This window comes from Python bivittatus, unplaced genomic scaffold (genome assembly GCF_059951505.1).
Source record: "Python bivittatus isolate LINGU-HERP-01145 unplaced genomic scaffold, Pbiv_v1 ctg000580_np1212, whole genome shotgun sequence".
Lineage (NCBI taxonomy): Eukaryota > Metazoa > Chordata > Lepidosauria > Squamata > Pythonidae > Python > Python bivittatus.
In genome coordinates, this window is record NW_028277087.1 from 25,070,339 (window position 1) to 25,097,566 (window position 27,228).

Here is a 27,228-nt window from a genome sequence, read left to right on the forward strand (position 1 = left end):
TTGCTCTCTCAGTTCTAGACATAATTTCTATCTATCCAACCTTTATAGGCACAAACCTTCCTGCCTCCAGACTGATCTCATTCCTTATTCCTCCTTCTGATCACATTGGCCCCACATGCCCCCTTGTTAACCCACATCTTTGGTTCTGAACTGATTCTCCCACTCAGCATCATTGTTGTTTCCTGTGCTGATCACAATTTGCTCCTGTCTAAAATTGCCAGTTACTCATACCCCTCCCTCCAATCTGATCACTCAATCCTCCTCCAATATTCTATTAACCTCCCTGACTTCTCCATTGCTGTCAGCCTTTACTATCCTTCCCTTCTAAAACTGCCACCTGCAAAGATATTCAACTCACACACACATATCCTACCTCCTACACACTGCAGGTCTCTTATCTAATCTCCCTTTCCTCATACATTAGTACCCTGACTTTGCCAGATACATTCTTTATTTGCTTTGCCTCCACTCAAAATGTAAACTCTTCATGACAGTAAGCCTTCTCTCCTCTGTGTTCATAAAGTCCTGAGAAATATATACAAAGCTATATTAGAGCTATGGCTTTCTGAGACTCATTTTTGATTGTTTGGATTAAGCATGTCCTTGCAGCTACACATAATGTAGCTCCCCTCCCTTCAAGTGAATAGAATATGAAACAAGCAAATGCTATTTTGTTTGCTATTCATGAGAGAAGGAGAAGGCCACTTACAGTGGCAAAGGAAACACAGTGATACAATATACAGTAATGCTACTAAGCCTAAACTGACATTGCAGTCTGCTACTAAAGTCTTCCAACTGGTTATGCATGCAACCCAAGCAGCCAACTAGAGTAACTAATAAAATAACATTCAGGCAGTGTGTCCAAGGATTTCACCTAATATTGCAAGAGAAACTGGGGCACCATCCTGCGTACAGTTGAAGAAACTGACTGTGATACTAACCGAGATGTTGAAGATAATGGTGTAAATGTTTTGACAATGGAATCTATAGAAGCTAAGAAGCTATCTTATGCCCAAATCAGATTATTTATGTTATCAGTTCTGAGGTATTAAAGATACATTTCATCTGAGCCTTTTACCTAGAGACCCTAGGCCAGGAACATGAAAAAGTATGCACTCTTCTAGAGAATACTATCCATCATCAGGTAACAAAGCTAGCCAATCAAGGAGGCCTGTTGTCATCATTTCCATCAAAACTGGCATGTAACATCCTGTGGAGCTTGTAGTCAGTCACCCATTCCAGCATATACTAAAAAACCCCCAATTTGTTTGTCAACAGGAAATTGGTAGAACCCTTTGATCATCTGAAGGTAGCAAAGGTCAGAAGCAGGGAAGAGTGTAAAAAACATGAATGCCTCTTCTCTCAATAATCCACACAGGATGCTAGAGGAATATCCTAGATGGCTAGTTGTTTCTCAAATACTCAAGGATAATTTATCTTCTAGAATCACCAAACACTGGTCTGTAAAGGCCAGAAAATCCATGTGTGAGTAGTGGTGCACTGTGTCCTTTAAATTAATGAATAAAGAATATTTTTGTTATACATTGATACCTTGAACTGCCTTTGAGGATATTAGAATATTGTTTCAGCATCATAGCAACTCTTTGAGATAGGTGATTTGCTCAAGGTCACTTAAACAGATTTATACAAGTAGGGGATATTGAAACATGCTTTTTCTTGCATCAGACAGCGCAATAACTAATGAACTGCTTGGGTCCAACTCATTTATTAATGAATAATGTTTTCTCTTACATTCTAACATGTAACTAAATTTTCAAATAAATCAACAGATATAGGAGACTATGGAATTGAGATCCCATAGGGAACTTGTAATATATACTCAGCAAAGGTGTTGGGCTTACATAAGAAAGAATACTCAGAAGCACCTTGGTGTTATCCTCTCCCATTTCTGAATGATAAAATGAAGCTTGAAGAACAAAAGCCTATCTTACTACAGCCAGAGTAAAACTACAGTTCACCAACATCTTCATAAGCACTTAAGAAGAAAACATGGGAAGGACTTCATGTGCTTGGTTATTTAGCATAATCAGACTTTACACTAGTCCAAATCAGTATTACCTTTTATTTCCATGGAGCAAAACATTTCCCTTGAATGCACCTCCACATAGAAGAAAATAAAATTTGCCAAATCTTGCTGTAGTGCATCTCATGATAAATTTAAGGCCCTATTTTGTGGACGCATCATTCAAAATAAATGCTCATCACCAGGGACAGCTTTATCACATGATAAATCTGTACTTTATTTAGTATCACACTTCATTCAAAGGGACTTCTCCATTACCACCATAGTAACTCAAAAATGACCATATAAAATTCTCTTAAAAATTTAGACTTTTCTCTATAGCCTCCAGTTATTTTATATGCAATGCTGTTAAAGAACTCACTTGGTATCTGATGAGTCACAGAATCCATTAGCTTCTACTGACCTATATAACTACAGACTCAGTTATGCATTCTCCATCTGTCAATATGGCTTTGCATCATGCCAGCTCTACACTGAGCTGCAGTGCCAGTTATTCCTAGAATGACCAGGGTGAGTAAATATTTCTAGCTATTAAGTACAGAAAATTGGAGGAATATATCAGCAACTCAACAAGGAAATAACACTTGCTTTTAAGAGCTAAAGCAAGACTCGGGATGACAGCTTTCCAAGATTTGGTTACAAATATTTCAAAGAAGGCTATTATTAAAATGTACAATATGTTTCTGTCTTCCTCTACCTCCATGAACATTCGTAAAGTGCTGATCATCACAGAATGATCAAGTTTAACAGGTTAGACATAATATATGCTTCTATTATTCTTAATATATCTTAATCTCCTTTCATGGAATTTCAACCCTTGTCATTCCAAACTACTGTTTCTTTCTCTTTTTTTTTTTTAAGCTGATGCTTTTAACATGTTTCTATGGTTACTAACCAAGGTCACATCACAAAAGCCTGGACAGCAAGCAGTTCAGAAAGACAAAAGGCAGTTCACACTGTTTGCTGTATTAAATAATGTATGAATGTTAAGATGGGGAAGGGGCAAAAATGAAAAGTGTGCACTCCTAAATCCAGGAGGTCTCTGCTATCAAAGACAGTGGAGAAAGTATGCTAATGCTTACAAGAGCTTTGACTGATTTTCATATGCCATGAATGTTTAAGTTAATATGTACATGTCTGGGTGTGTATACACACACCCACACACGCATACATAAACATACATACAATATATGTGTACATAAATATAAAACACCATTAGATACAAACTCTTCTCAGCTCCACATGGTCAAATCACATCCTGAAATCTATTAGTTGACAGCATGAATACAAGAGAAAATCACAGCTACAGGAATAACTATTATGCTTGGCATATTTTAGAAGAAGATGGTGCAGGAAAAAATGAATTTTATGATTTAAGGCCACTGTTTCCTATTTGGTATTCTCCAGATGTGTTGGGCCTACAATTCCTAGGACTACCAACCAGCATGGTATCATTGACTGGAAATACAGAGAACTTTAGTTCTAGCACACCTGGAAGACACCTGCTTTGGGAAAGCTAATTTATGATATCATCAGTCAAATAAGGCTCTATATTACATCAAGATGGGTTTCCCTCTTGCAAGGTAGATGATGGAGCAAGACAAGAAGACCAAGAACTGATCTTAACTTTTTACTGGTCTTAATCCATTTGAGACAATCCTGAAATGAAGTGATCCACAATTCCTTGTATTGGTCTTTTTTTTTTTTAAAAAAAAAAATCCTGTTATCTCAGATAATACTTTCCATTTTCAGCATTCTGTAGCAGAGCGTGCACTTTTCTAAAAAAAATCCTAAATCAATCCCTTTATCACCAATTACAAGAACATCAGATACTAGGACTATGCTAAACTCTAAGCTCTTCTACCTGAGGTCTTGAAAAACCTTAAATAGATTTAATATTAGGCTACACTGGCCCACTATATAAATCAAGTTCATGCACCTTACAAATGGCTTCCAGTAACATGGCCTAAGGTACTCATCTATACATTATCCCAAAAGAGAACAATAATTTTGATAAAATCTCTTTATGGTAATATTTTGTTTATTTGTTTGTTTGTTTAGCTACAGTCCCTGCAGTTTTCTTGGCAGTATTTTCAGAAGTGGTTTGCCATTGCCTGCTTCCTAGGGCTAAGAGTGTGATTGGCCCAAGGTCACCCAGCTGGCTTTGTGCCTAAGGTGGGACTAGAACTCACAGTCTCCCAGTTTCTAGCCTAATGCCTTAACTACCACACCAAACTGGCTCCTGTTATGGTAACATAATCATATTTATTTAGTTCATGCATAAGGAGTCTGAAATCCTCCACATCTGGTTCAATTATAATTCCCAGCAATTCACCCCATATATCCAGTGGTGAAAAAAGCTAGAAGCTGTAGTTCAGGAGCTCCTGGAGCCCATTCCTTCTTAGGTTTTATATGAGGACTCCACAGTGTGCACATCTAATGCATACTATAAACCTTGCTTGTTTTCAACAATGGTCACTGTGTACAAAGCCAAAAATATAGCCCCAAATCTAGGTTCTCTTTCAAGAATAATCACGTGTGATCCAAAGATCAATGGATGGTTCAAGAAGAGATATTTACTGTGTAATTGCCATTGTAATTGTCTCACACACAAAACTTTTACATCCCACGTTTATAATACTTGTCTCTTTCTTCCTACTCCTGAAAACAGAAAGGAAAGGAAAACGGAGCAACTGCATAATGCCTTTTGGTTAGTGCTGCTAGAAGTTACCCATCTGGAAGAACTCAAGGAAGAGACGCTGTCCTTCCCACTGCCACTATCCCATCATTATCCCTAAATGGCATACAAAACATTCAAAGCCTCCTACAAAGTGCTACCCACAGTTCACAATGAAATAGCCAAGTGAACAATTTATTAGAACTAATTGAAGCGCCTGAGCCTTGGAAGCAAAGCACATTAGTCATTTAGCAGTTGTACTAATATTGCAATGCTTTCGTTGCCATTTCATTACTGCTCCAATGGCCTAATCATATGCTCAGTCACTGTTCAATCAGTACCCCGAGTCCTGACAAGCTGTCTTGTCAGGTTTAAAGCTGATAAGATCTCTGCTCTCCCAGTCACCTCAATTATTGACTGTATTTTATGGTCAATCTAATGGCCAAATGGTTATCAGCAAACCATCAGGTGCCTGTAATAGGAGAGTGACCCTCAGTTTATATGTATCATTAATGTTCATTAGCAAATAATTAGATTCTTTAATCTGAAAACTCAGAAGCATACAAATATGACTGAGCATCTGATTCTAGAAATAAGTGTACTAAAAAGCTTTCTTTAAAGATAAAGCACCTAAGTGAAGTTCTGGGCATTCGAGTTACAGAACTGGACTTGGAAGGAGCTATTTAGCCCATCAGATGTAATTCAATGCAGGAATCCAAATTAAAACAACCCTGACAGATGGTTGCTTAGCCTCCATTTCAACACATCCTATGAAGGGGAGCCAACCACCTCTCTGGATAACTGGTTTCCCTGTTGATGCTTTTCCTAATATTCAACTGAATGCTGAGGGAATAGAATATGCAAACTACTGAACTATCTTCAACACCGCAAAAGAATGTTCATATATAAGCAGAACACAATCAAGACAGGGTTGTGTGAGGAAGGCTGCAATGTTGTAAATGTCTCACTTCCTTCTCCCACATTCCATCATATTCTAGAGTAGGCTTCCCCCATCTGGTGCACAATGCCCAGACATAGTAAATCTCAGCCCCCACAACTCTCAGCCAGTATGTCCAGTACAACCAGAAGACACCAGATGGAAGAAGGTTTAGATTTTCTCATTCTTTCAAGATATAGAGGAATTCAGGGATTTACTTCTATTTAAAATATTATCTTGGTACCAGGTACACTAAAGTGTTCCTGTGCAAAAGAGAGCAGAGAAGTGGGGGGGAAAGAAAGAAGACAGAGAGAGAAAATACTTATTCCTTTTGAGGCAAATGAATAAAAATATCAAATTAAATATAACAGCACTACATAATTAAGCCTGGTGAAGTTAAATGACGACTTTTCATTCAAAATGTAAACATGGTCTGCATTTATGGAGAATAACAAAGCAAATTCTCTCCAAGTTATATAACAAATTATGGATATTATCTATAAAAAGACAGATGGAATCAGTGTGAGAAAAAATAATGGCTTTCAATGTACAGAATATTATTCAGGCATTCTTTCTCTGAAGTAGAATCATGCCAAACTGCCCCACCCCAGACTTCGCATAGGCTGACAAGAGAAGTTGCTCTTCCTGGTGCTAGACATACAACATCCACAGAGAAAGGATCATGCAGCATACTAAGAAATGTCATGCAAGAAGCAAAACAATATTTTAAATAGATTAGCAAGTTGTGGTTATGTATCACTCTATATGAATGTTGTCTAATCAGGTGTGAAGAGGTTGTTTAGAAATACAAGTAGTTCTCACTTAACAACCACAAGAGGGACCAGAAAAATTCATCATTAAGCAGAATGGTCATTAAATGAGGCATCACGTGACCGCACCTCATTTTACTACATTTTTGTGGCCATTAAACGAATCACTGTTAAATGAGTCATTAAGTGAATCATGCAGCTATTAAGTGAATCATGCGGTTCTCCATTGATTTTGCTTGCCGGAAGCTGGCTAAGAAGGTCACAAATGGCAATCACATGACCCGGGGACACTGCAACCATAGTAAGTGCAAGCTGGTTGCCAAGCACCTGGATCACAATCACGTGACTGCAGGGGCACTGCAAAGGTCATAAGCGCGAGGACCAGTCATAAGTTACTTTTTAGTGCTGTTGTAACTTTGAATGGTCACTAAACAAATGGTCATTAAGCAAGGACTACCTGTATTGAAAAATTGCCTTTAGGCCATATAGCTCACTGGGGGAGCTTCGAGTCATTCTGGACTAATCCCCAAATTTTTTTGGCAAGTTTTTCAAAATTGATTTCCTTTTTCTTAAGGCTAAGAGACAGAGAGAGACTTGGCCCAAATTCACCCAACTGGCTTTAGACCTAAGGTGGGGCTAAAACTCACGGTCTCCCGGTTTCTAGCCTGGTGTCTTAACTTCTATTGCTTTCTATTTCCAAATTTTAGAGGGGAGTCTTTTCCAATTTTTCCTGGAACCTAAACTTAGGACTTTCTGAATGCAAAGGCCCCTGGTAGCCCTTTCCAAAGCTTCTGAATCAGAATATCTTACAAGAGGGTCCTTACTTAATCATAAGTAAGGCTCCATACGCAAACTTATCGAGATAAGCTATCCCTTTTCTGTTCCTATTGTTGTTAATTGTTACAGCTTTCCACAAAGAATGCCAGGACTTGTGTTGTGGCGCAATTGCTAAGAATGCCTGTTAAGAAAATCACAAGATTCCCCCAAGACCACCGGAAGAAAAAGAATTAATGCTTCAGTGCATACTCTACAAATAAGAGAAAAAACAATGTTGGCAGTAGAATTATACGCTTCTATAACACAGGCAGTTCTTTTTCCTTTTTTTGGCAAAGCAGGGCCAAAAAGGCAGGATTTCCAGCAGATGCACAGTGGGTGGAAGGAGGATCTTAATTTTGCCGTCAGTTTCTCCCCACAATTTCCTGTAGCCGCTTTTTCCCCTCAGTAGGTGTTCCAGACTTGTGCTGCCATGTATAATAATTATGTTATCCAAACAGCCTCACTGCATTCAATTACCTGAGCTGTCACTTGCAAAGGAAGTTTAAGAACATTTGGTTTGCCGCCATTTAATACTCAATGCAGCAGTATTACCTTATGAAGAAAGAAGCTGCTGCTGAAGTACCCGCAGAGACGCCAGCAGGAGCAACCAAACTCTGAGAACCGCCAGTCCCAATCTGGTCACAGTTGTTTTGTCCTGAGGTAACTTGAAAATTAGAACCTTCCTTTCCACACTCTCCTGTTGTTGCCTCCTATGAAAAATTAAATTAAAATTTAAAAACAGTCATTCACAGTATTTATTAAGATGAAGCATTTATTAGCATGGTTTTCAAATAACATGAAACTAAAAGGAACTGCAAATGCTATAGAGGGCATAATTAAAACTAAACTTCACTATGAGAAACTAGAGCCAGACTGAGAAGCCTGTTGCAGAACTGCAATTCCCAGCATGCCTCATAATTTGCCTCTCTGGGTGGGGCTGCAGGGAGCCATAGTTCAGCACACATCCTAAAACAAGAATAATGTGTCCTAAGCAGGGAAATGAAAAAAGGTTATTATCCTTTGCGAGTGTGTTGTAAAGCCAAATTTGTACAGTAATGTGGATGCTCATGAAGCAAAATGACATAATTCACCTGTAAGAGGAAGCCAAAACCCACTCAGAAAAATCCCAATATTTACAACAGTCCAAAAAGTTCTTGATGGGGAAGAAAAGTAAAACAGGTCCCTAAGAGTTTAACTTGCTCAGTTGGTAAAAAATGCTAACTGTTTAAGGGAGGTGAATAAAAAATAAGGATGATGGGGAACTGGAATGGAATGTTTTGAAAGTGGGCATGACTGACTCACTAGATTCAAATGAATTACTACTGTCAGTACAAAAGAGTTCAAGTTAATCTTATGACTCATTTTGCAACCCTTTTATCTGTTAGTAGTCTTTCTAAAATAATTCTTAGGTGGTTATCCATTTTACATGCAATAGTTCTTGTTTGTTTAAGGTGATACTGGATATTTAAATATCACGCAAGAGCAGTCACACAAAAAAACTATTAATTCTATTAAATAAATACATTTAAATCAGCAGCATGATTTAACATATATAAAAGGCTTTCTGAATTAATCACTGATAAAGAGGGCAGAATTTATCATTTGCCTAAGAAAACTCAGATCACTATTACTATTACCACTATTAGTTTATTCATTTAATAGCCATAATGCTAAAGGTCAGTCCAGTCTTTTCCCAATCTGCACCACCCAGAAGTGCTGAAATTGGAGGTCTCGAAATTTCAGGACAGCTGGCTAAGTATCCTAGGAGTAATTGTCCCAGGACATATCCCAAAACAGATATGAGGCAATTCCTACCAATGGACTTACAAGCTGTGTTAGACCAACACAACAGGGGTGGAAATAGGATGGTAGAAAGTAGAACTAATGAAAGGGTACAGCAGCATCAAACTGCAACTGTTTAGGAAACCTAGCAAACATAGAGCTTTAAAAATATCTAAAGAGCGAGAGAGAAACACTTCAATGAAAAGACAAAGAATCAGGATATCTTGATGGAAATCAAAAGATGCCTCTGAAGCTGTGAACAGATCCATACAGTATCCTTGCACTGCTTCAAAATCACCTCCATACCCCTGTGTTCTCCTACCATCATCTGTGTTCAGCAGTTGAGCTGATTTATATTTGCCTCAACTATGGTGAGCCCAAAATTATTTATTTATGACTGAGTGAGTGAGAGAGAGAGCAAGTGCAAGACATAAAGAGTGCAATTATTCCATCTGCTATGCTGAATGTTCTACAGAATCTGTGGAGCTCTTTTCCTATTGGTGGAAACTCTTGTTTCACCCTGCCCCGGGCTTTAGCAGACATAATATTCTGTTTACAGGACTTCAAAAGGAAAGATGGCTTGACAGTTTCATGAGTCACCTTTTATAGCTCCCACTCAGATTGACTGACTGATGGACTGATTTGCATAAGGTCAGAAAAATGCACACCAGACTGCTGATTTTACTTTAAAACATATCTGCAATTATATGGACTGTTTTACTCTGCAAATCCTTGCAGGTGTTCCTCTATGCACTGCAACCTAACCAAAGGAAGTAGGATGAAAATTGACAAAAATACAGTATTTATGGCAGGACACTATGCTGCTAGGGGTGTTTTTGCCCTGAATGTTTACAAGATGGGAGTTGGCAACAATTCCTTTTCTTTCCCTTTTATGTAAGTGGTAGGTGAGGAGATCTCCACCAGGACCATCTTCCTACATAGGCAATCTTCAATTATCTGTTCCTGGAGTCTCTATGCAGGTATTATTTAGAATGCTTCTCCCCCTCTCCTTCACTCAGCACCCTGCAGCAACACGCAACCATGCTGACAGCTACGGGGAAAAGCACCTGGTTGCAAATTGCCTGCAAGCTATCCTTTCAGCAACACAGCTAGCAAGTTGCTGTTTAAAAAATAAATGAATTATATATTTTACATTCTCCTATTTAGTCAGCTAGAGTGACCTCAAGAGGGAGAGTGACTTGAAGAGTGTATGAGATTAGCAAAAACAACCACAGGTTGTCTTTGAACCTGGTTAGTGAGGGAGTGGGAAATGAGAATCATGCAGGACAGAAGTGTTCTGTTTCTCAAAGACTGGGAGATCTTCCAGCTATAAGTAAGAGATATGAGAAGGGGAATTACTTAGGAAGAAAACTTAAAAGGCCTGTGTAGCCCTGCCACTCACAGATGATGGCAACAGATCCTGGAGGAGATACTACTGTGCAAATCAAAAATTACAAATTGAACAGAAGGGTATTTACAAGACAATTTACAAATTGTCATCTGCAAAATTTGGAAGCTGCCTTGCTTTGGATTACATCAACTGAACAGACTGTTTAATCCAGCCTTTCTCAACCTGGTGCCCTCCAGATATGTTGGGCTATAATTCTCATCATCTGTAGTCATCCTGATCCAGGTCTGATGAAAGCCGCAGTCCAACATTTCTGGGAGAATGCCTAATTGCAGAAGGCTGATCTAAGCCTATTGTCCTATCATGTCTGCACATCCCTCATGTCTATCTGACAGGCTACTCTACCCATCTTCCTTGTATTCTGTACACCCCCACAATAAGTAATAAGAAGAAGTTGTGCCTGGCATGAAGCAAGATTAAAACCATGACCAGAGAAAGATAACACAAAGAATGCAGAAAACCTTTGTTATAGGTAATGTACTGTTAAACCATCTGACAAGCATGAAAACACAAAAAACTATAAGCAGAATGCTTTTTGTTTTACAGAATTATTGGTGGCTGGTAGAATTGTTTATCTGCCTCAGTTATCACTGTCAAGAATTATTTCTCAGTCTCACATCATCTTCAAGCTCTTTCTGTTTTAAGAAGAACTTACCAAAGAGTCACATTGGTAACATCTTTTTACATGAGCAGCCAAAAGAATCAAATGAAAAATTCTGGTTTCTTTTTTAAGGATGAGGCAAAATGCAGACAAAAAGTATATACATGCTCCCACATACACACAAACAAAAGCACACAGAACACTTTTATTTAACTCATCCTCCTAGGGCAGTGTTTCTCAACTTCAGCAACCTTAAGGTGTGGACTTCAACTTCCCCATGCTAGCTGGGGACTTCTGGGAGTTGAAGTCCATACATCTTAAGGTTGTTGAGGTTGAGAAACCCTGTTCTAGGGTATTCTTTCTGTCCCCAGAAGCTGTTCCTGTTTCTTACCTTCCTAGAAACGTTTGTAAGAAAAAATGTGTAAAAAATTATTTCTGTTTTCCTTGTTCTGTATGATGACTTAGTGTACAAACCAGAAACAGAATATTTCTGCAAGAGCAGCAATAGCATTATTCTAAATCACTGTGATCTAAAATCTTCAGATTTCTATTCAGGAGTGCAGTGTTTAATGCAACATGGGTTGATGTCTAAGATTCTTTAGGAAAAAATATAATTAAGAGTGCTTCATTGCTGCTTTAAAGTACAATAAACATGTATGGAATAATGTTTTGTATACCATAGCCTATTTGTCAATATATATTTCACTTAGGCCCCCTTCTTATACCTTCTGCCCTATAACTAAAGCAGGTTTAAAAAATGGTCTGCAGTAGTAAGGAAACTCTATAGTAATCTTATAGCATGGGAGAATCTGCATGTTTGAGGCCATTGAAAAGCATATAATTTAATTGCTATGATCCTTGCAACTGACTCTGCTACATGACCAGTTCATTCACATGCACTTACCAACAGTGTAGGTTATGGCCACAGGCATTAGCATCATCATCACTACCACCACCAACATCATTATTCATGTTGTCATCCATCAATACATATTCACTAGATAGCTTACAAAGCAAAAACATAATAAAATGGCTATTCCAAGTGGCAATGAGTCCCTTTAGTTCACACAAGCTTGTATTTTCCAATTCAGAGAACTAAAGATTTATAGTGGCAATAAACAATGACACATATTTGGTCCAATCTCTCACAAAGTGCAGAACCTCAATACATTCTAGCATATACAGAAGTGTATATTTTAATTGAACATTAGGAGAAAGTAAGAGACCTTGGACAATGTATGCAGTAACTAAGACAGGTAATAAGCTCCTCTCCTGGAGATCTTCAAACAGATGCTAAATAACCTTCTGTCAGGAATGCTTTGTGGGCTGACCTAGTGCATAAAGCTGGGGAAAAGGATTAAACTATGCTTTACAAATCCCTCCAACTTCCTTCCAACTCTACCATTTTGTTAGAATGTATGGCTAAATCCTATATATAATTCTTGTCACTTGGAGAAGTAAAGACAGCCAATATGTAAATGGAAAATGAACACTGATACTGTCATGCCAAAAAGGCCTATTAAAAACTATCATGGAAAGTGAAAATCTTAAAGACCTTTCCAAACACTGCATAAGAATGTTTTCTTCTTTGAGCTCTCAGCCAATAACACTATAAGTGTTATTGGGGGGTGTATGTCCATATGTCCCTATAAGGATTGTGTGATAGAGGTCTGGTTCTCCCTTCTAAACATGAGGAATTACTGGTTCTTTAAAATTAAATGGGAAATAATGGAGCTTACATAGCCCTGCTCTATTTTAGGCAATGCCCACAGCTACCTTTCTAACCATGGCCATAGCAAAATATCAGCTGCACAGGAATCTGGGATCATACCCACAGCATGAAAATAGTTGGCAGAGTCTGCCTAGGAGATTGAAGGAAGTGGGGAAAAGTTTAAGTTACTAATCATCATTAGAAGGAAGGGTTATCTTTAATATTTACTTGGTTTTCCATTACACAAAAAAACTTACATCACATATAGGGAAGCTGTGGCTCTTCTATATTAACCAAGCTTCAATTTCCAGCAAACATCACCATCTTAGCCAATAATGAAGGGATGCTGGGAATTTGAAGAGCCAAAAATTCCACACCCTTGCCCTAGAACCAAGGATAAGTTTAAAAACAATAAATATAACTGATTTTTCCCCCCAACACCTATATTTTTAAAAATCTGCCAAAGCCTTCAGCCTGTTACCACCCTACCTGAACAGGAAGAAACCCCTCAGGAGATACTATATTTACTTAGATTTCTATATGTAACTATAATATCGATGCTTCAAGAATGTTTACAAATAACTGATTCAAAAAAGATCAAACAAAGATGGAAGGAGTAATACTGAGGTTTTGTACAGTAGGGAGGTCAGCATCCAAGATACCTTAGAAGATATTCTGTCTAGTAGTAGAAAATGAAGTGATATCAACACTCTGGTCATTACCTAGTCAGAGGTCTATAAAATTTATGGAATATCTACAGAAATATAGCAAGCAACAAAATCAAGTCTAACCAAACTATGCTAGCAAATCTGGAGAACAACACAGTGGCTGACAGATTGGAAGAAGTCAGTCTACACACCAATATCAAGAAGATGACTTAGCAGAATGTGCAAACTACTGCACAATATCTTTTATTTCACATGCTAGCAAAATAATGGTTAGGATCATCCAATGCAGATCAGAGTCCTATAATGAAAAGAGAAATGTTCAGGCTGTTTTATAAAGGGCCAAGGAACAAGAGATGCATGCCAGACAATTGATAAAGTCAAAGAATACCAAGAAGAAGTCAGTATGTACTTCATTGATTATATAGTGACTTTTAATTAAGCCAGCCATGTCAAGCTGTAGAATGCCATTAGGATAATAGAAATCCCAGTGTATCTCACTGTCCTCATGAGAAACCTATACACAGGACAGGATGTCACAGTCTGGATGGAACATGGTGAAAGAGACCAGCTCCACGTTATGGAGGATAGAGACAAAGGAATGAGACAAATCTGTATATTCTCTCCTTATTCATTCAAGAGATATGGTAAATATATATTAAAAGAGGCTGAAGAAGAAGAGTATGGTTTCAAAGTTGAAGGAAGAAACATCTATAACCTGCCTATGCTGATGACACTGCTCTAATAGTTAAAAATGCAGATTATCTGAAAGCTCTAGGAATGAAAGTCAAGGTGCATAGTGAAAAAAATTGGATTATAGTTAAATAAAAAGAACATAAAACTAATGATAACAGACATAGCAACCAATCTTAACACTGGCAGTGAAGTTAAGTGATAGATAGCTCCTGCCTTTTAGAATCAACTTTCAACAGTAAAGGAACTAGAAGCTAAGAAATACCCCACAGACTAGCACTTAGTAGGATAGCAATGAAAGCCTTGGAAGAGCTATTCAGATGCTGTGACATGTCTCTACCTACAAGGTCAGAACTATACAGGCAGTGACACTCTATGGAAGTGAAAGTTGGATTTTGAAAAGCAGAATAGAAAGAATATTGACACTTTTGAAGTTGATGTTAGAGAAGACTCTTGAGAATACCATGGATAGCCAAGAAAACATACAAATGGATGATCAAAAAAAATCAATCCAGAATTCTCACTTAAGGCACAAACAACCAGGCTCAGTTTATCATATTTTGGACATTCTGCAGCTTCTTGATAAGTCCATAATGTTGAGAAAGGTGTAATGAAAGAGAAGAAGAGAATAACCAGAAGCAAGATAGATGCTCCATTACAGTGAAGCCTGTGCACCATTAGAAGACATGAAGGGTCATGCTGCGGGTAGATCAATCTAGAGAAGATCTAACTATGTGTTTGCTGAGAGTTGGCAGTGACTTGATGGAACATACTTAGTTAATCAATCAGCGGCTCAAAATGAGACAAATTTTAAAGTGTATTCAAAATGTAGTGGTTCTTTGATACTTTAATCCCATGCTATCCCTGATCATCTGCTGGCCTTGTTCCCTACTTCCTTACACAAGCCCTTCCTTCTCTCCTACTTCTTTGCATTCAGCAGGTAATCTGAAGAGGGATTATATATGTTTGTTCACCACTTCACACAATCACAGACTCTATAAGCAGATTGATGTGAACATGTATTTAAAGCTTTTCGGACTTCCTAGCTGAACACAAGATTTTATTTATTTATTCATTCATTCATCCATCCATATAATTTATATGGCTGCCCATCTATACAAGAAACTCTGGGTGGCGAACACAATAAAAGCAAAGAATTTCATTAAACCAAAAAAAAAAACCCAAATAAAACTGAATGAAGCCTCAGTAAAACCACAAATACATTACTCACATGTATTCATGTCAGAGCCTCCATGCTAACAGCCCAACCCCAGTGCTTGGGGGAAAACCAGGTCTTCATGGCCTTGCGAAAGGCCAATAGAATAGGGACTATCTGTATTTCAAGAGGGAGGCTGTTCCATAGGGCAGGCTCTATTTTATTTTATTTTATTTTATTTTATTTTATTTTATTTTATTTTATTTATATAACAGCTGTAACAGAGAAGGCACGCTTCCAGAGACCTAACACTGTTTTATTGATAGCCAAAGTATGCCCACTCGGCCAGAGCTGGTAAGGGAGGTAGAAGCCACTGGGAAGAAGTGGTCCTTCAAGTAACCTGGTCCTATGCCACATAGGGCTTTAAAGGTAACAACCAACATTTTCAATTGTACCTGGAAGCCTACCAGGCACCAATGCAGCTCACATAACAACAATATTACACTGGTGTACTATGATGCACCCAAAACTGCATGTGCCATTGCGTTCTGGACCAGCTGAAGCTTCTGAATGCTTTTCAAGGGCAGCACCATGTACAGTATGTTGCAATAGTCCAACTAGGAGGTGACTAAGGTGTGATTGACCATGAGCAGCACCCCTCAATCTAGCAATGGTCACAACTGGGTGATTTAGATCAGTCCCTCATTTTTTATTGCAACCTACCTCCTAAGGTAGCTGAAAGGATAAAACGGAGAGGTGGGTTAAGAGATTAAAGTATCTTCCTTTGAGGTCCTTAGAGAAAAAGTGGGATAGAAATGTTAGTCCTCATTCTCCTCTATGATATATACCTACAATGGGCTTTTAAGGATGATCTAAAATATTATCCTTCAGATGTTATTCCCATCTAAACTGAATCATAATTACAGGTAGTCCCCAGTTTAAGAATGAGTTCCATTCCCAAGGTCAGTCCTTAAGTCAAATTTGTATGTAAGCCAGAACAGTATTATTGTATAATACTGTATAAGTACTATTGTGTAATTAACTCGAACCATTGTGTATTTAACTCAAATTTTGCTACAATAGGCTCTGTCCTTAACTATGGGTCATCTATAAACCAGGCGTTCTTAAGCCGGGACTAACTGTATAACATCTCCTTTTGGTGTGTACCAATATGAGAAATACAGTTCCACTCAAGTATTTTTTAGGAACATTTACTAGAATAATGTCCACTAAATCTTTTAAAAATGCTTAATTAGATCAGATGTCACAATACATATTTTTCACTAGGGTTATCCACTACATGGGATAATACGCATTTCTGTCACCTGAAATACTACTCTGACATTTCAAACTAATTAGTTAAAATAAATTTAGCCAAAAAGAGACAGTGTTGTAATGAAGCACAAATGCAATTAAACACTCTCCAGGATGCCACAAAACTTTAAATTCTTTGCTGCCATAGATCATGTTTTATAGCTATCTCCTATGGTGACATGTTAGAGCCTTTTCATAGTACGCTACAGGCATTGCTCTGCATTTATTACAGAGATGTAAGCAGAGTCCTTCATATCTTATTTGCATTTAGGAAGGCATCATTTGGCATATGAATATCTGGTGGCAGAACTATGATAGTCCTTCAGTGTTGAGCAAAGGAGTACCATGATACTGCCACCAGATGTCCATACATTAGAATGTCCATCTGCAGTGGAGAAGTCTACGTGCAAACAACTTCACAGACACAGATTGCCACACAAGTAGAACACCAATGAAATCAAACGTCTTGAGTACAGATAGTTCTCGGGTTATGACAGCAATTGGGACCAGAATTTCCATCATTAAGTGATGCAGTCATAAAGTGTAACATCACATGACCACATCACTTAGCAGCAGTAATTTTGGTAGTCCCAGCTGCCATCATAACCCAAGGACCACACAGATCTTTAAACGAGGACCTCACATGATCACAACTTCTGACTTCCTGCCAGCTTCCCCATTGACTTTGCTTTTGGGAAGCCAGCAGGGAACGTTGGCAGTCGCGATCACATGGCTGCAGAGATGCTGCAACAGTCAGAACTCTGAGGACCAATCGTAAGTACCATTCGTTCAGCACCGTCAAACTTTGAATGGTCACTGAACAAATGGTTGTAGCCTGAGGACTACCTGCATAAGAAAGTTTATAAACAAGCAGCTGATCAACTTTAGCAGATTTCTTCATTGCAAATGCCCACACAATGGGCTGGATTATTAAAATAAGGCCATTCTCCAGTTAACCATGTAATATAAGTAATGCATGAAGGGTATGTGTATGTGTGTTATATACTCCCAATATCATTGAGGTAAGGACTAATTCATGTAAATCAAAGACTAATTCATGCAATATATAAGGGCAGAAGCAGACAATAATTTCAAAAAGAATTCGAATAAGTAAAATATAGAGATCACAAATATTGTGGGGGGGGGGGTTGTTCTACTGCAATCTCTGATCAAACCTGTTTACACAAACCAAGAAAGCTTTTGCTTTTTGGTAAACAGTGATGCTCTAGGATGGTAATGCCTCCCATACATAATCTGTTTTGACTTCACAGATAGCTTGTCCTCAGAGGAAGAAGGTAATCCAAGCGTAGCTCTGAAACACACAAAGGCAGACTCCAGCGCAGGGATCATGGAAAAACCAAATCTCACTACCCCAGCACCTGCTTCTTCAAATACCAGCCCAAATTCAATGGTACCACCTCTGAGCCAACAGGAGCACCAGGAACACAGAGTTTAACATCAAAGGCTGCAAAGCACAAACATCCCAATCTACAGGGAAGAGCTCCATTCAGGAATAATGGCCTAACTTTCACCCCACTGTTACTTCTGAATAGCCTGGCAGTCTGAACAAGACCAATGCAGACCAATAGGGCCAGAGTACAGGCTGGAGAACTTTGATACTTTAAAAAAAAAACAGTCCATTCTGATCGCCGCCAATTTTGCCATTGCCGCGAGTGCTAACAACTTAACTATCCATTCTTCTAACGTAGGTAATGCCTGATCTTTCCAGTATTGGCAAAATTGATGGCAATCATAAAGGAAAAAACATTGAAAAAATTTAAGAAGCCTTTTCTGATTCCTTGTATGAAATTGAAGATAATCGAATAATGACATATGGGTTTGATGATTCATTATAATAATAGACTATTGGGAAAAGTAGAAGTCTTATTATAAAGTTAAACAAGGTTGTATGAAAAGTTTTTTGTATCTCTCTTTTGCAAAGGAAGTCAGAAGTCATTTTGTTAAATGTTCGTATATGTTTGTATTATTTCTTCTGTTTTTCTTTAACTCTTTTAATCTTTATATATTTTTTCCTTTTGTTTTCTCAATTTGTACATTATGAAAAATAAAAATAATTGGAAATATTAAAAAAAAAACAGTCCAGTGCTGGAAATAACATCTGTTGCAGCCTTTCTTGTGCTTCCAGAACTTTGCTCTAACTTGTTCACACACACATCAGAACGTTGACCTCCTCTTCACTATTTTATATGTAGTTCCTCTGACTCTCTAATACTACCTCAGTTGTTTTGAACCCAATGGGATGTATAATGTAGTACTTTATTACATCCCTGACTTTAGCTTGCCACATTGCATCCTAAGTCTTGGACAGGTCATTTTCTGCAATGCTCTTTGGAAAAGGAGATAGTTTCCAACCAACATGGACTGCCATCCTCAAAGAATATTCTGAGAACCAGTGCCATCATTTAGCACAACCTTGTTGTCATATATCTAAAAACCTGGAAGTTACAGCCAATCAAAGCAGGGAATATCTGATTATAATTATCCCACGGTATAAAGAAGCTTCATATTTTATTTTCCTTTTCAGCAAAGGGAGACTGTTGTATGTTTTTCTAACAGTACCAATTGCCCTCATCTGAGAAACCTATATTAAATTTTTTTAAAAAATGAAATGCAATTAATATAACAATGCCATAGTAATCACTGAAAACAAAATCTTACTCTCCATACATGACTTGTGTCAATGGAATGGAACTTTCACAAGCCCATGCACTGACTGTCAAAGGGAGGAATAGAGTCAGCTTGCCAAGATAAATTAATTAGGAAAATAACCTTTCTACAGATGATCCATATCACTCGACTTAATCTTTAATTACTCAATTAACACACTTAAAGTCAGAAGCTAAACAAGTTTTGCTATATACTGACAGAAGAGAATTTTTTTTAAAAAAATTCCTGCCCCAACACTGAAACATTTTCCCAGCACTTTTGTGATCATATGATGAGGAGACCAGATGGCATAGCTGTAAGCTCAGTATCTGTAAGTTTTCTTGAATATGAAGGCAAAACAATTGGCAGTGGAGAAAAGACCACTGAGCGTCCTGGTGACCCTCAGATGTATTAGATTACAAAAATTTCCCGTCAGCAGGAACCTATGCAGGCTGGGAAGCCTGGTAATTATAGTTGCAGAACATCTGGAGAACACTAACTTGAGGAAGGCTCGGTTAGTGGACAAATCTGACCTTTGCAAGTTACTTACCTCCTCATCACTGTACAATTAGGCTACTGCAATGTGCTCTACATGGAGCTGCCTTTGGAGATGACTTGGACAGCACAATTAGACCAAAATTCAGCACCACAGCTACTAACAAGGATGAGAATATTTAGCGCTACAATGTTGGTGCTGCCGTTACTTGAAAGTTTACTACGTGGTTTCCAGATCAAATCTGAAGTCCCAATTTTAACCCCTAAAATCCACATAGCTTGGCCTTCATGTACCTTCAGGACAGTCTCTTCCAACTATAAGTGGCTCATTTAGGCATTCCAAGAAGGGATGCTGAAGGTCCTCACCTTCCATGAGCTTAATGGAATGAGGGCCAAGAAGTGCTCCTTCTCTCTGTGGCAGTTTCCATACAATGGAAGAAACTTCTCCCCAAGTTCAGAGTTGCTGTCCTCCTTGCCTTTCACACCACCCTCATTCTATGAGGTGGGCAGCCAGTGTGCAAATGATGCACTGCACAAGGGTGCCCCAGGGAGAGGGGTGGCTCCAGTTGCAAGTAAAAAAAAAAAAAAGGAGATACAGTATCAGTGAACAGGCTTGTTGGCTTCACATATGCACACTTGGCCACCAATAGAATCTATACCCATGACCCATCAAATAATATTTGAATACTTAATATTCAAAGTAATTTAAATATTAAAAACACTGTTGGGGGGGCTAAGTGGCATTCTGCACAAGGGCACCTTGTATGCTAGAAGCAGCCCTGAGTCCATCCACCATGCTGCTGGTCATGCTCTTCTTCTCTTTCCTTCTACCTTTACCAGCATTATAGACTTCTCTAGAGAGCCATATTTTGCATAATGTGTCCAAAGTGGGATAATTAGGGCCTAGTCATTTGTGCCTTAAGTGAGAACTCTGGATTGATATCTTCTATGATCCATTTGTGTTTGTTTGTTTCTGGGCTGTCCCTGGGATTCTCAGGAGTCTTCTCCCACACCAAACTTCAAAAGTGTCAATACTCTTTCTATCCTGCTTTTTCAAAGTCCAACTTTTGCTTCCATGGACTGTCACAGGAAAAACCATTTCCTATATAATTCTGATCTTCACTGATACAAACACACTCTGGGATCTGAATAGCTTTCCAAGGCCTTCACTGCTACTGTACTAAGTGCTAGCCCGTATCATATTTCTTGACTGCAAAGCTTACATCAAGATCATGGATACAGCTTTATGCCATAACCATGAGCTTTTTGTTGCTTTCAGTCATGCCTAGAATTGACTGAGTTGAAGAGGTGGTACCCTAAAGAGGCAAGAAACAGTGATACTCCAAGTTTTCCTCTCACTGTCACTTCAATAGCTCATTATCGTCCTACTGTAGACCCACCCTTAATCACAGAGACCTGAGGACAGTGGTTTGTTTCAGAGTCAGAGATGCTTTTCAGAATCACAGACCCTCAGAGTCACTAATATATTGTGCCCCTTGTGGGGCAGTTTGATAAAGAGCAGTCAGCATCAATGGGTAACAGTTGGTTTTTTTGCTGTGAGGAACAGTTCAACAAAAGATAGCCTACTGGTAAACACAGTTGCAGAGTTTATCCAGTTAAAGACAAGCTGGAAAAAAGGGACAAGACTGAGAAAGACAGTGATACCAAAGATGCGAAAGAGTCACCTTCCGTTTCTGGCTGTACCTATCATCTCCATGATTACTCTGGGTGCTGTCTTTCTTCAGGATGTAGAGTGGGGAATCAAGGAGTAGGAAGTCAAGATCAATTTGCTTTTGATTATCTTGTAGGCTCCTACTATGGAATACTGCTCTTAACTATGCAAAGGTTATGGCCAGGTTTAAGAACACTGCTCTCTGGATAAGATACAGAGGAAGGACCAACCTGCAGTGGAAGTGGAAGTGCATTGCCAACCCAGGACTCAGAGGGGAGCTGAGAACACTTGGTTGAGTTTCTGGCCCTATAATTTATAAGATTTAGATGACAGAGGTAGGAGAGGCCAAATCCTCTGTCACTGACAAATATCTGTTGGATGGTCACCTCTCTTTGTTTGGATGTGGGGGCAAGGGAGGGAGGAATACTGCAGGGAGAGTTATGAAGCCAGGAGATAAGTTATCAAAGGAAGATGACAGGAGATTTGGGGGTGACTGGGGTAAAACCTTTCAAGGTTATCTGGGATTTTTTTAATCTTATGGACAGGGTCCTTGGTAATATAAGCTCTGCTGTTGTGGGCTGGGCCCATGCCTCATGTGGTTCCTCTGGGCAACTAATGGGATGTGCACATTTCAAGAGGCAATAAATGCTTCTTTGAGAGAAGGGATTATACCTTCTGCCTTGAAGGAGGCAGTGGTGCACCCCCCTGAAGAAACCATATTTTGATCTAACCATATTGGATAACCAACTACAGTATTTGAGGAAGGTTTTGGAGAAGATGGTAGGACTGCAGATGTAAAGAACCCTGGATGAGTGGATTAATTATCCACTTTTAGACAGGTTTCAGACTGAGGTGTAAAACTGAAACTGCATCAACTCCTCTTGTGAATTACTTTCAATCAGGAGGAATGGCCTTCTTTTCTAGGTCTAGTTTACAACACTGAAGAAGCTTCATATGTGGGGAAAGCACTGTAGTTTGAGCTGGTATAGGACAGAATTTTACAACCTCAACCTATTCAGCCTCCCCCGGTGTAGTGTTCTTCAACTGTGGTCAAACTAGAACTCTTTGCTGGCGAGAAATGGCAATTTTGGGAGCTATATTTCAAATCTATCTGGAAGGCACCTGGTGAGGAAAACTAGGAAATGGAATGGCTCTTAGTTCATCCAGGGCACTGGCCAGCACTAATCTCACTGCCACCCTACATGATCTAAGAATATGCCCAAGAAAAACTACCCTGGAGCTGGTCGTTGCAGGGAAAGATTAATAGTAGTTGGCAAACTATCATTCAGAAAACTTTACCCACCATGAGTCATTTTGTCATTCGGAAACCTAGGAATGCTGAGAAGGGATTTACTTAAGCCTTTCCTTAAAAAAGAGCAATATAAAATTCTTCATAGTTTTTGATCCAGTTCTGACTGGCATATTGACATACAAATCTGAAACATGGTTAGTAGTTTTATTACTTAGTCTAACGCAGTGTTTCTCAACCTTGGCAACTTCAAGATATGTGGACTTCAACTCCCAGAATTGAAGTCCACATATCTTAAAGTTGCCAAGGTTGAGAAACACTGGTCTAATGCATCTCACTGTGGTCATAGCTGTTATAATGGAAATGTAAGAAGTCTCCATTCACAAATAAATGTGCTTGCACATGAAATAATAATACAGTTTCACTTAAAATGCTTTACCTTAAAATTCTATGATCCATGACCGTTAACTAGAACAAATACGATACAAATTCTTACTTTCCCTGTGGAATTTCAAAGCCTATAAAACTTTCTCTGGAAGCATATAGGGTGCATACACGTTCTTGGTTGAGGTACCAGTAAAATTATAGCACCACAATTGCCACTAAAAGTACAGCAAATGCACAGTTTATGCTTTTTTCTGGAGAAATATTTCTCAGCATCAACTTTTTACTGCTCCTTGCCAATGATTCCAGCGGGGCTCATTAAAAATCAGCATAAGAGCAATTTTATGACTAAACTTCACTTCTCTAGATGTTTTAATACTTGCAGCTGCAGCACAGTAGCAAGAAAACTATCACTGCTGTTTGTGTCTAAACACACACTTCTGACTTTTATATATGCACTCTATGTAAGCCATAAAAATTAGCATTTGAAATTTCAAGATAAGAGTTCTGCATCTGTATTATTTCAACACTGCACTGTTGGTGCTTATATAGTATATTATCACTGTTGGTGATTATATAGTACATATATCACTAAAATTATCAACTAACGTTTTCCCCATGTTACCTGTAGCATAGGAGCTAAAAGTACAATCCCAAGGACACTTTGACTATTAATGGCCAAGTCAGACCACCATGGCAAGCCAGGATACTATACAACTGCTAATGAGGTGCCATGAAATGGATTCTTCAAAGCAGCTTCCAAACCTCTGGAAATACTGGTCATGCTGGGCTGAGAATCTGAGAGCTGCAGAAGCACAATTTTGCATGGAAAGGCTCCTTGGGAATAATGTACTGTTCAGGATCCACTGTTGCTTCTGAACTGAGCAAGTGCAGTACACTTGGATTAGGATGGAGGCTTGCATCCTGGATCAGAAAGTTTACTACTTGGAAGTAATCTAGTGATAGAAACAACACCTACACTTAACGTATTCTTGTGACCAGTTCTATCTTGAACTTCTAAACAGAATCTTGTGGATTCTGACTTTTTATACCTTTGCTTTATCTTAGTTTTCTGAATCTTGTTTGGCTTAACTAAAATACTGGGCTGCCTTTAGACCAAATTGTTATTTAATCCCTTGCCTGCCTCTTGTATTTTGGAACACTTCACATCTTTAGCTGTGGGACAGCACAGCACATGGTGGGACAGGACAAAGGCTTACAACAACAACAAAAAAAGATACAGTCACCACTTTTCTCATGTAATTACTGATCATGGAAAATTTGCTCATTCTTCCTTTATGGAATAAAGGATCTACAGTATAAGCTACCTCATTAGTCTAAAAGCCAAAGGTTCAATCTTACTCAAGTGCCTGAATAATCACCACGGGATGTAAATCATAACTGTTATCCAGAAAAGGTCCATGCACAGCTTTTATTTATCTGAACTCAGACTCTTCCCTCAACTATCCTGTATCCTAAAGGCAATTACAGTATTTGGTCAAGATGACCGTGGAGAAGAGACAGAAGCAAAATACAATACATTCTTCATGCTTTGTTATCAGAATAAACTGAAATGGAATAATGGCAGCACCAAGAGTCTCATGGAGGCAGTGTACTATATATTAAATCCCATTTGAAAATGGGATTATGAATTCACAGAGCAATTATCCTAGATCCCAAAGTCAGAAATAAGCCAAACACACAGAATTCTACATTTCTCCATAGGTTCTTGCCCCATGCAAGCAGATCTGCTTAGAAACTAGACCATGGTGTAGGAACTCAAGGGTGACAGATCAAGACTCCCTTAATAATCTTACCTCAGTGGAGAAGTAGCACTTGAAGAAGTTGTCAAAGCTTAATCTCAACTGAAAATTCCAAAAAGTTGTGGAACCCTGTAACGCAATTTGCCTGCTGGTCTTTGGAGCTGTCCAAGGTCTGGCAGATCTTGTACAGGTAGTCCCCAGGTTAAGAGCACCCTGGTTAGGCAACCCATAGCTAAGAACAGAGCCTATCATGGCAAGATTCAAGTTAAATGCACAATGGTTTGAGTTCATTACACAATACTACTTATACAGTATTATATAACAATGTGGTTCTGGCTTACATACAAATTCAACTTAAGGACAGACCTTGGGAACAGAACTTGTTCTTAAACTAGGGGCTCCCTGTATCTTGCCATAGAATAAATGCATGTCATGGTAACTCAATCCCCTCCCTCATGCAAAAGGCCTTGGGAGAAAAAACCTTTCACAGTCCCAATCACCTGCCTATGAAACAGAATGCAAAAATAAAAGCTACACATTCATGCATTTCTAAACATGATGCCATTTGACTTCTGTTTCTCTTCCTGAACCAACTCTGTTAGCTACATGGTCTCATTCAATGTCCTCAGTTATTTTATCATGCAGAATAGTGGCTAGGTTTCTGATGAGAAACAGAAAAACTGCAGTTCAAATCTATGTTCACCCTGACCTAATACACAGAGCTGTTATGAGGCAGGAGGGGGAGACCTATGCATGTTGTGTTGAGCTCCATGGATGAAAGGTGAGTGACAAATGGTATAAACAACATGTAATACAAATTCAGCCAAGTCTTGGTATCTGTAGCTAGGGTTCACTGAATCAAAATGGACTACACAAAATATTTTCACAAGTTGTTGAGTCCAATACCTTTCCCAAACATCTTTTTTTTTTTTTAATTAAAGAAAGATTGTGATTCTGAAGAGACTTCTCAGAATACAATTCAGGAACTTTTAAATCTGTGTGCAAATGGTAGGTAGACATAGAATTCAATAGATAAAAACAGCAGTAAATGGATATGAAGTTATTAGTTAATTTCTTAAAATTATTTTAAAGTAGGCAACAGGCCTGGATTAACTCCTTTAAAATAACTTTAAACTTATACAAATGCTACTTAAAATTCTCAACAAAACCCCAATAATTGATTCTCAGTTGTAGCAGGAAATTACCTCATCTTAGTCTCAAAAGTTCTATTTATATGCCTAATAATCTCATCATTGATTACTGTGACTGTATTCTAATTATAAATCCATTACTGCCTCGAAAGTGAAATAAAATCAATAGCACACATAAATAGGAAAAAAGAGAAACTAAAACTTCACTGTGCTATGTTATACAGATTCTGTCATGAAACAATACCATGTCATTAGCAGGGGTATAATAAATCTTTTTCAATTAGTATATCCAAATTGTTCTTGAGATTTACAAAAAAAAAAAAAAACCTTCAAATTCCAAAAATATAAAATGCTGGCAGAGTCTATGAAACCTATCAGTTATGAATTGGTCAGCCCACCTCATTTTCTATATAAAATATGGAGTCTGAAAACTAATGTAACAGTTGAACACACACACACACACATATGCAACAACCCCATTCATAGAACAGTATCCAAGAAACTTGATATATGATATTGGGCATGAAAATGGTCTTTATTGAAATGTGCAACACCATAGTCAAATTCAACAATATTGTATACTCAACAAATAATATAAGTAAGAATAAAATATCATTCATGTAAAAGCTACAAGCTAACACAGGTATGCTGTTCCAGTCTTTAACCTTCTCTTCTTCAGCAACTTACATGTGTTACAAAGGAGCTAATGGATTTGTCAAGAAGGATTATTTATCTTGATCACACTGGCAATCACTTTGTTTCCAAGTCCCCAGAAAAACATTCATTAATTACTTTCAGAGAAATCATTCTTCACTGATTTGCCTACTTAGAAATTCCTGCATTTTCTAGAAATCTCTCTCTATATCAGCGTTTCTCAACCCTGGCAACTTTAAGATATGTGGACTTCAACTCCCAGAATTCCCCAGCCAGCATGCTAGTGGGATCCTGAGCTCTAACAACCAGAGTTAGTTCAAAATAATGGCTGCATCTCAGGGGTAGATCCATCTACTCATATAATGCCTATCCAGCTTTGGGGAGACACTTGGAAAAAGATACTGTATGTAAGAAGTTTAGTGTTAGGACTGCCTACTGTATTTAGACAATCTATGAATTTCTAATCTTCCATGAATTTCTAATCAACCCTTAATGTTAAAGCTGGTTCCCAATAGGAACAGGTGAAATCTAGGCCACCATTGTTGGTATTATTCCTGTTAGGATTGCTGGCTCAGTGGGCTGCTATAGCTAGTTTGGGCAGGTCCTTTTATGGGATACT

At 38.4% G+C, this 27,228-nt stretch overlaps 1 protein-coding gene across 1 annotated transcript in view; it reads right to left on the reverse strand.

Annotated features, from left to right (window-relative positions):
- Positions 1-27,228, reverse strand: part of KIF26A (kinesin family member 26A) — a 171,138-nt gene that overhangs the window by 67,324 nt on the left and 76,586 nt on the right. The window contains exon 4 of the mRNA XM_088149779.1: positions 7,797-7,954. Coding sequence (XP_088005905.1) covers positions 7,797-7,954 — 158 coding nt within the window. The remainder of the gene's footprint in view (positions 1-7,796; positions 7,955-27,228) is intronic.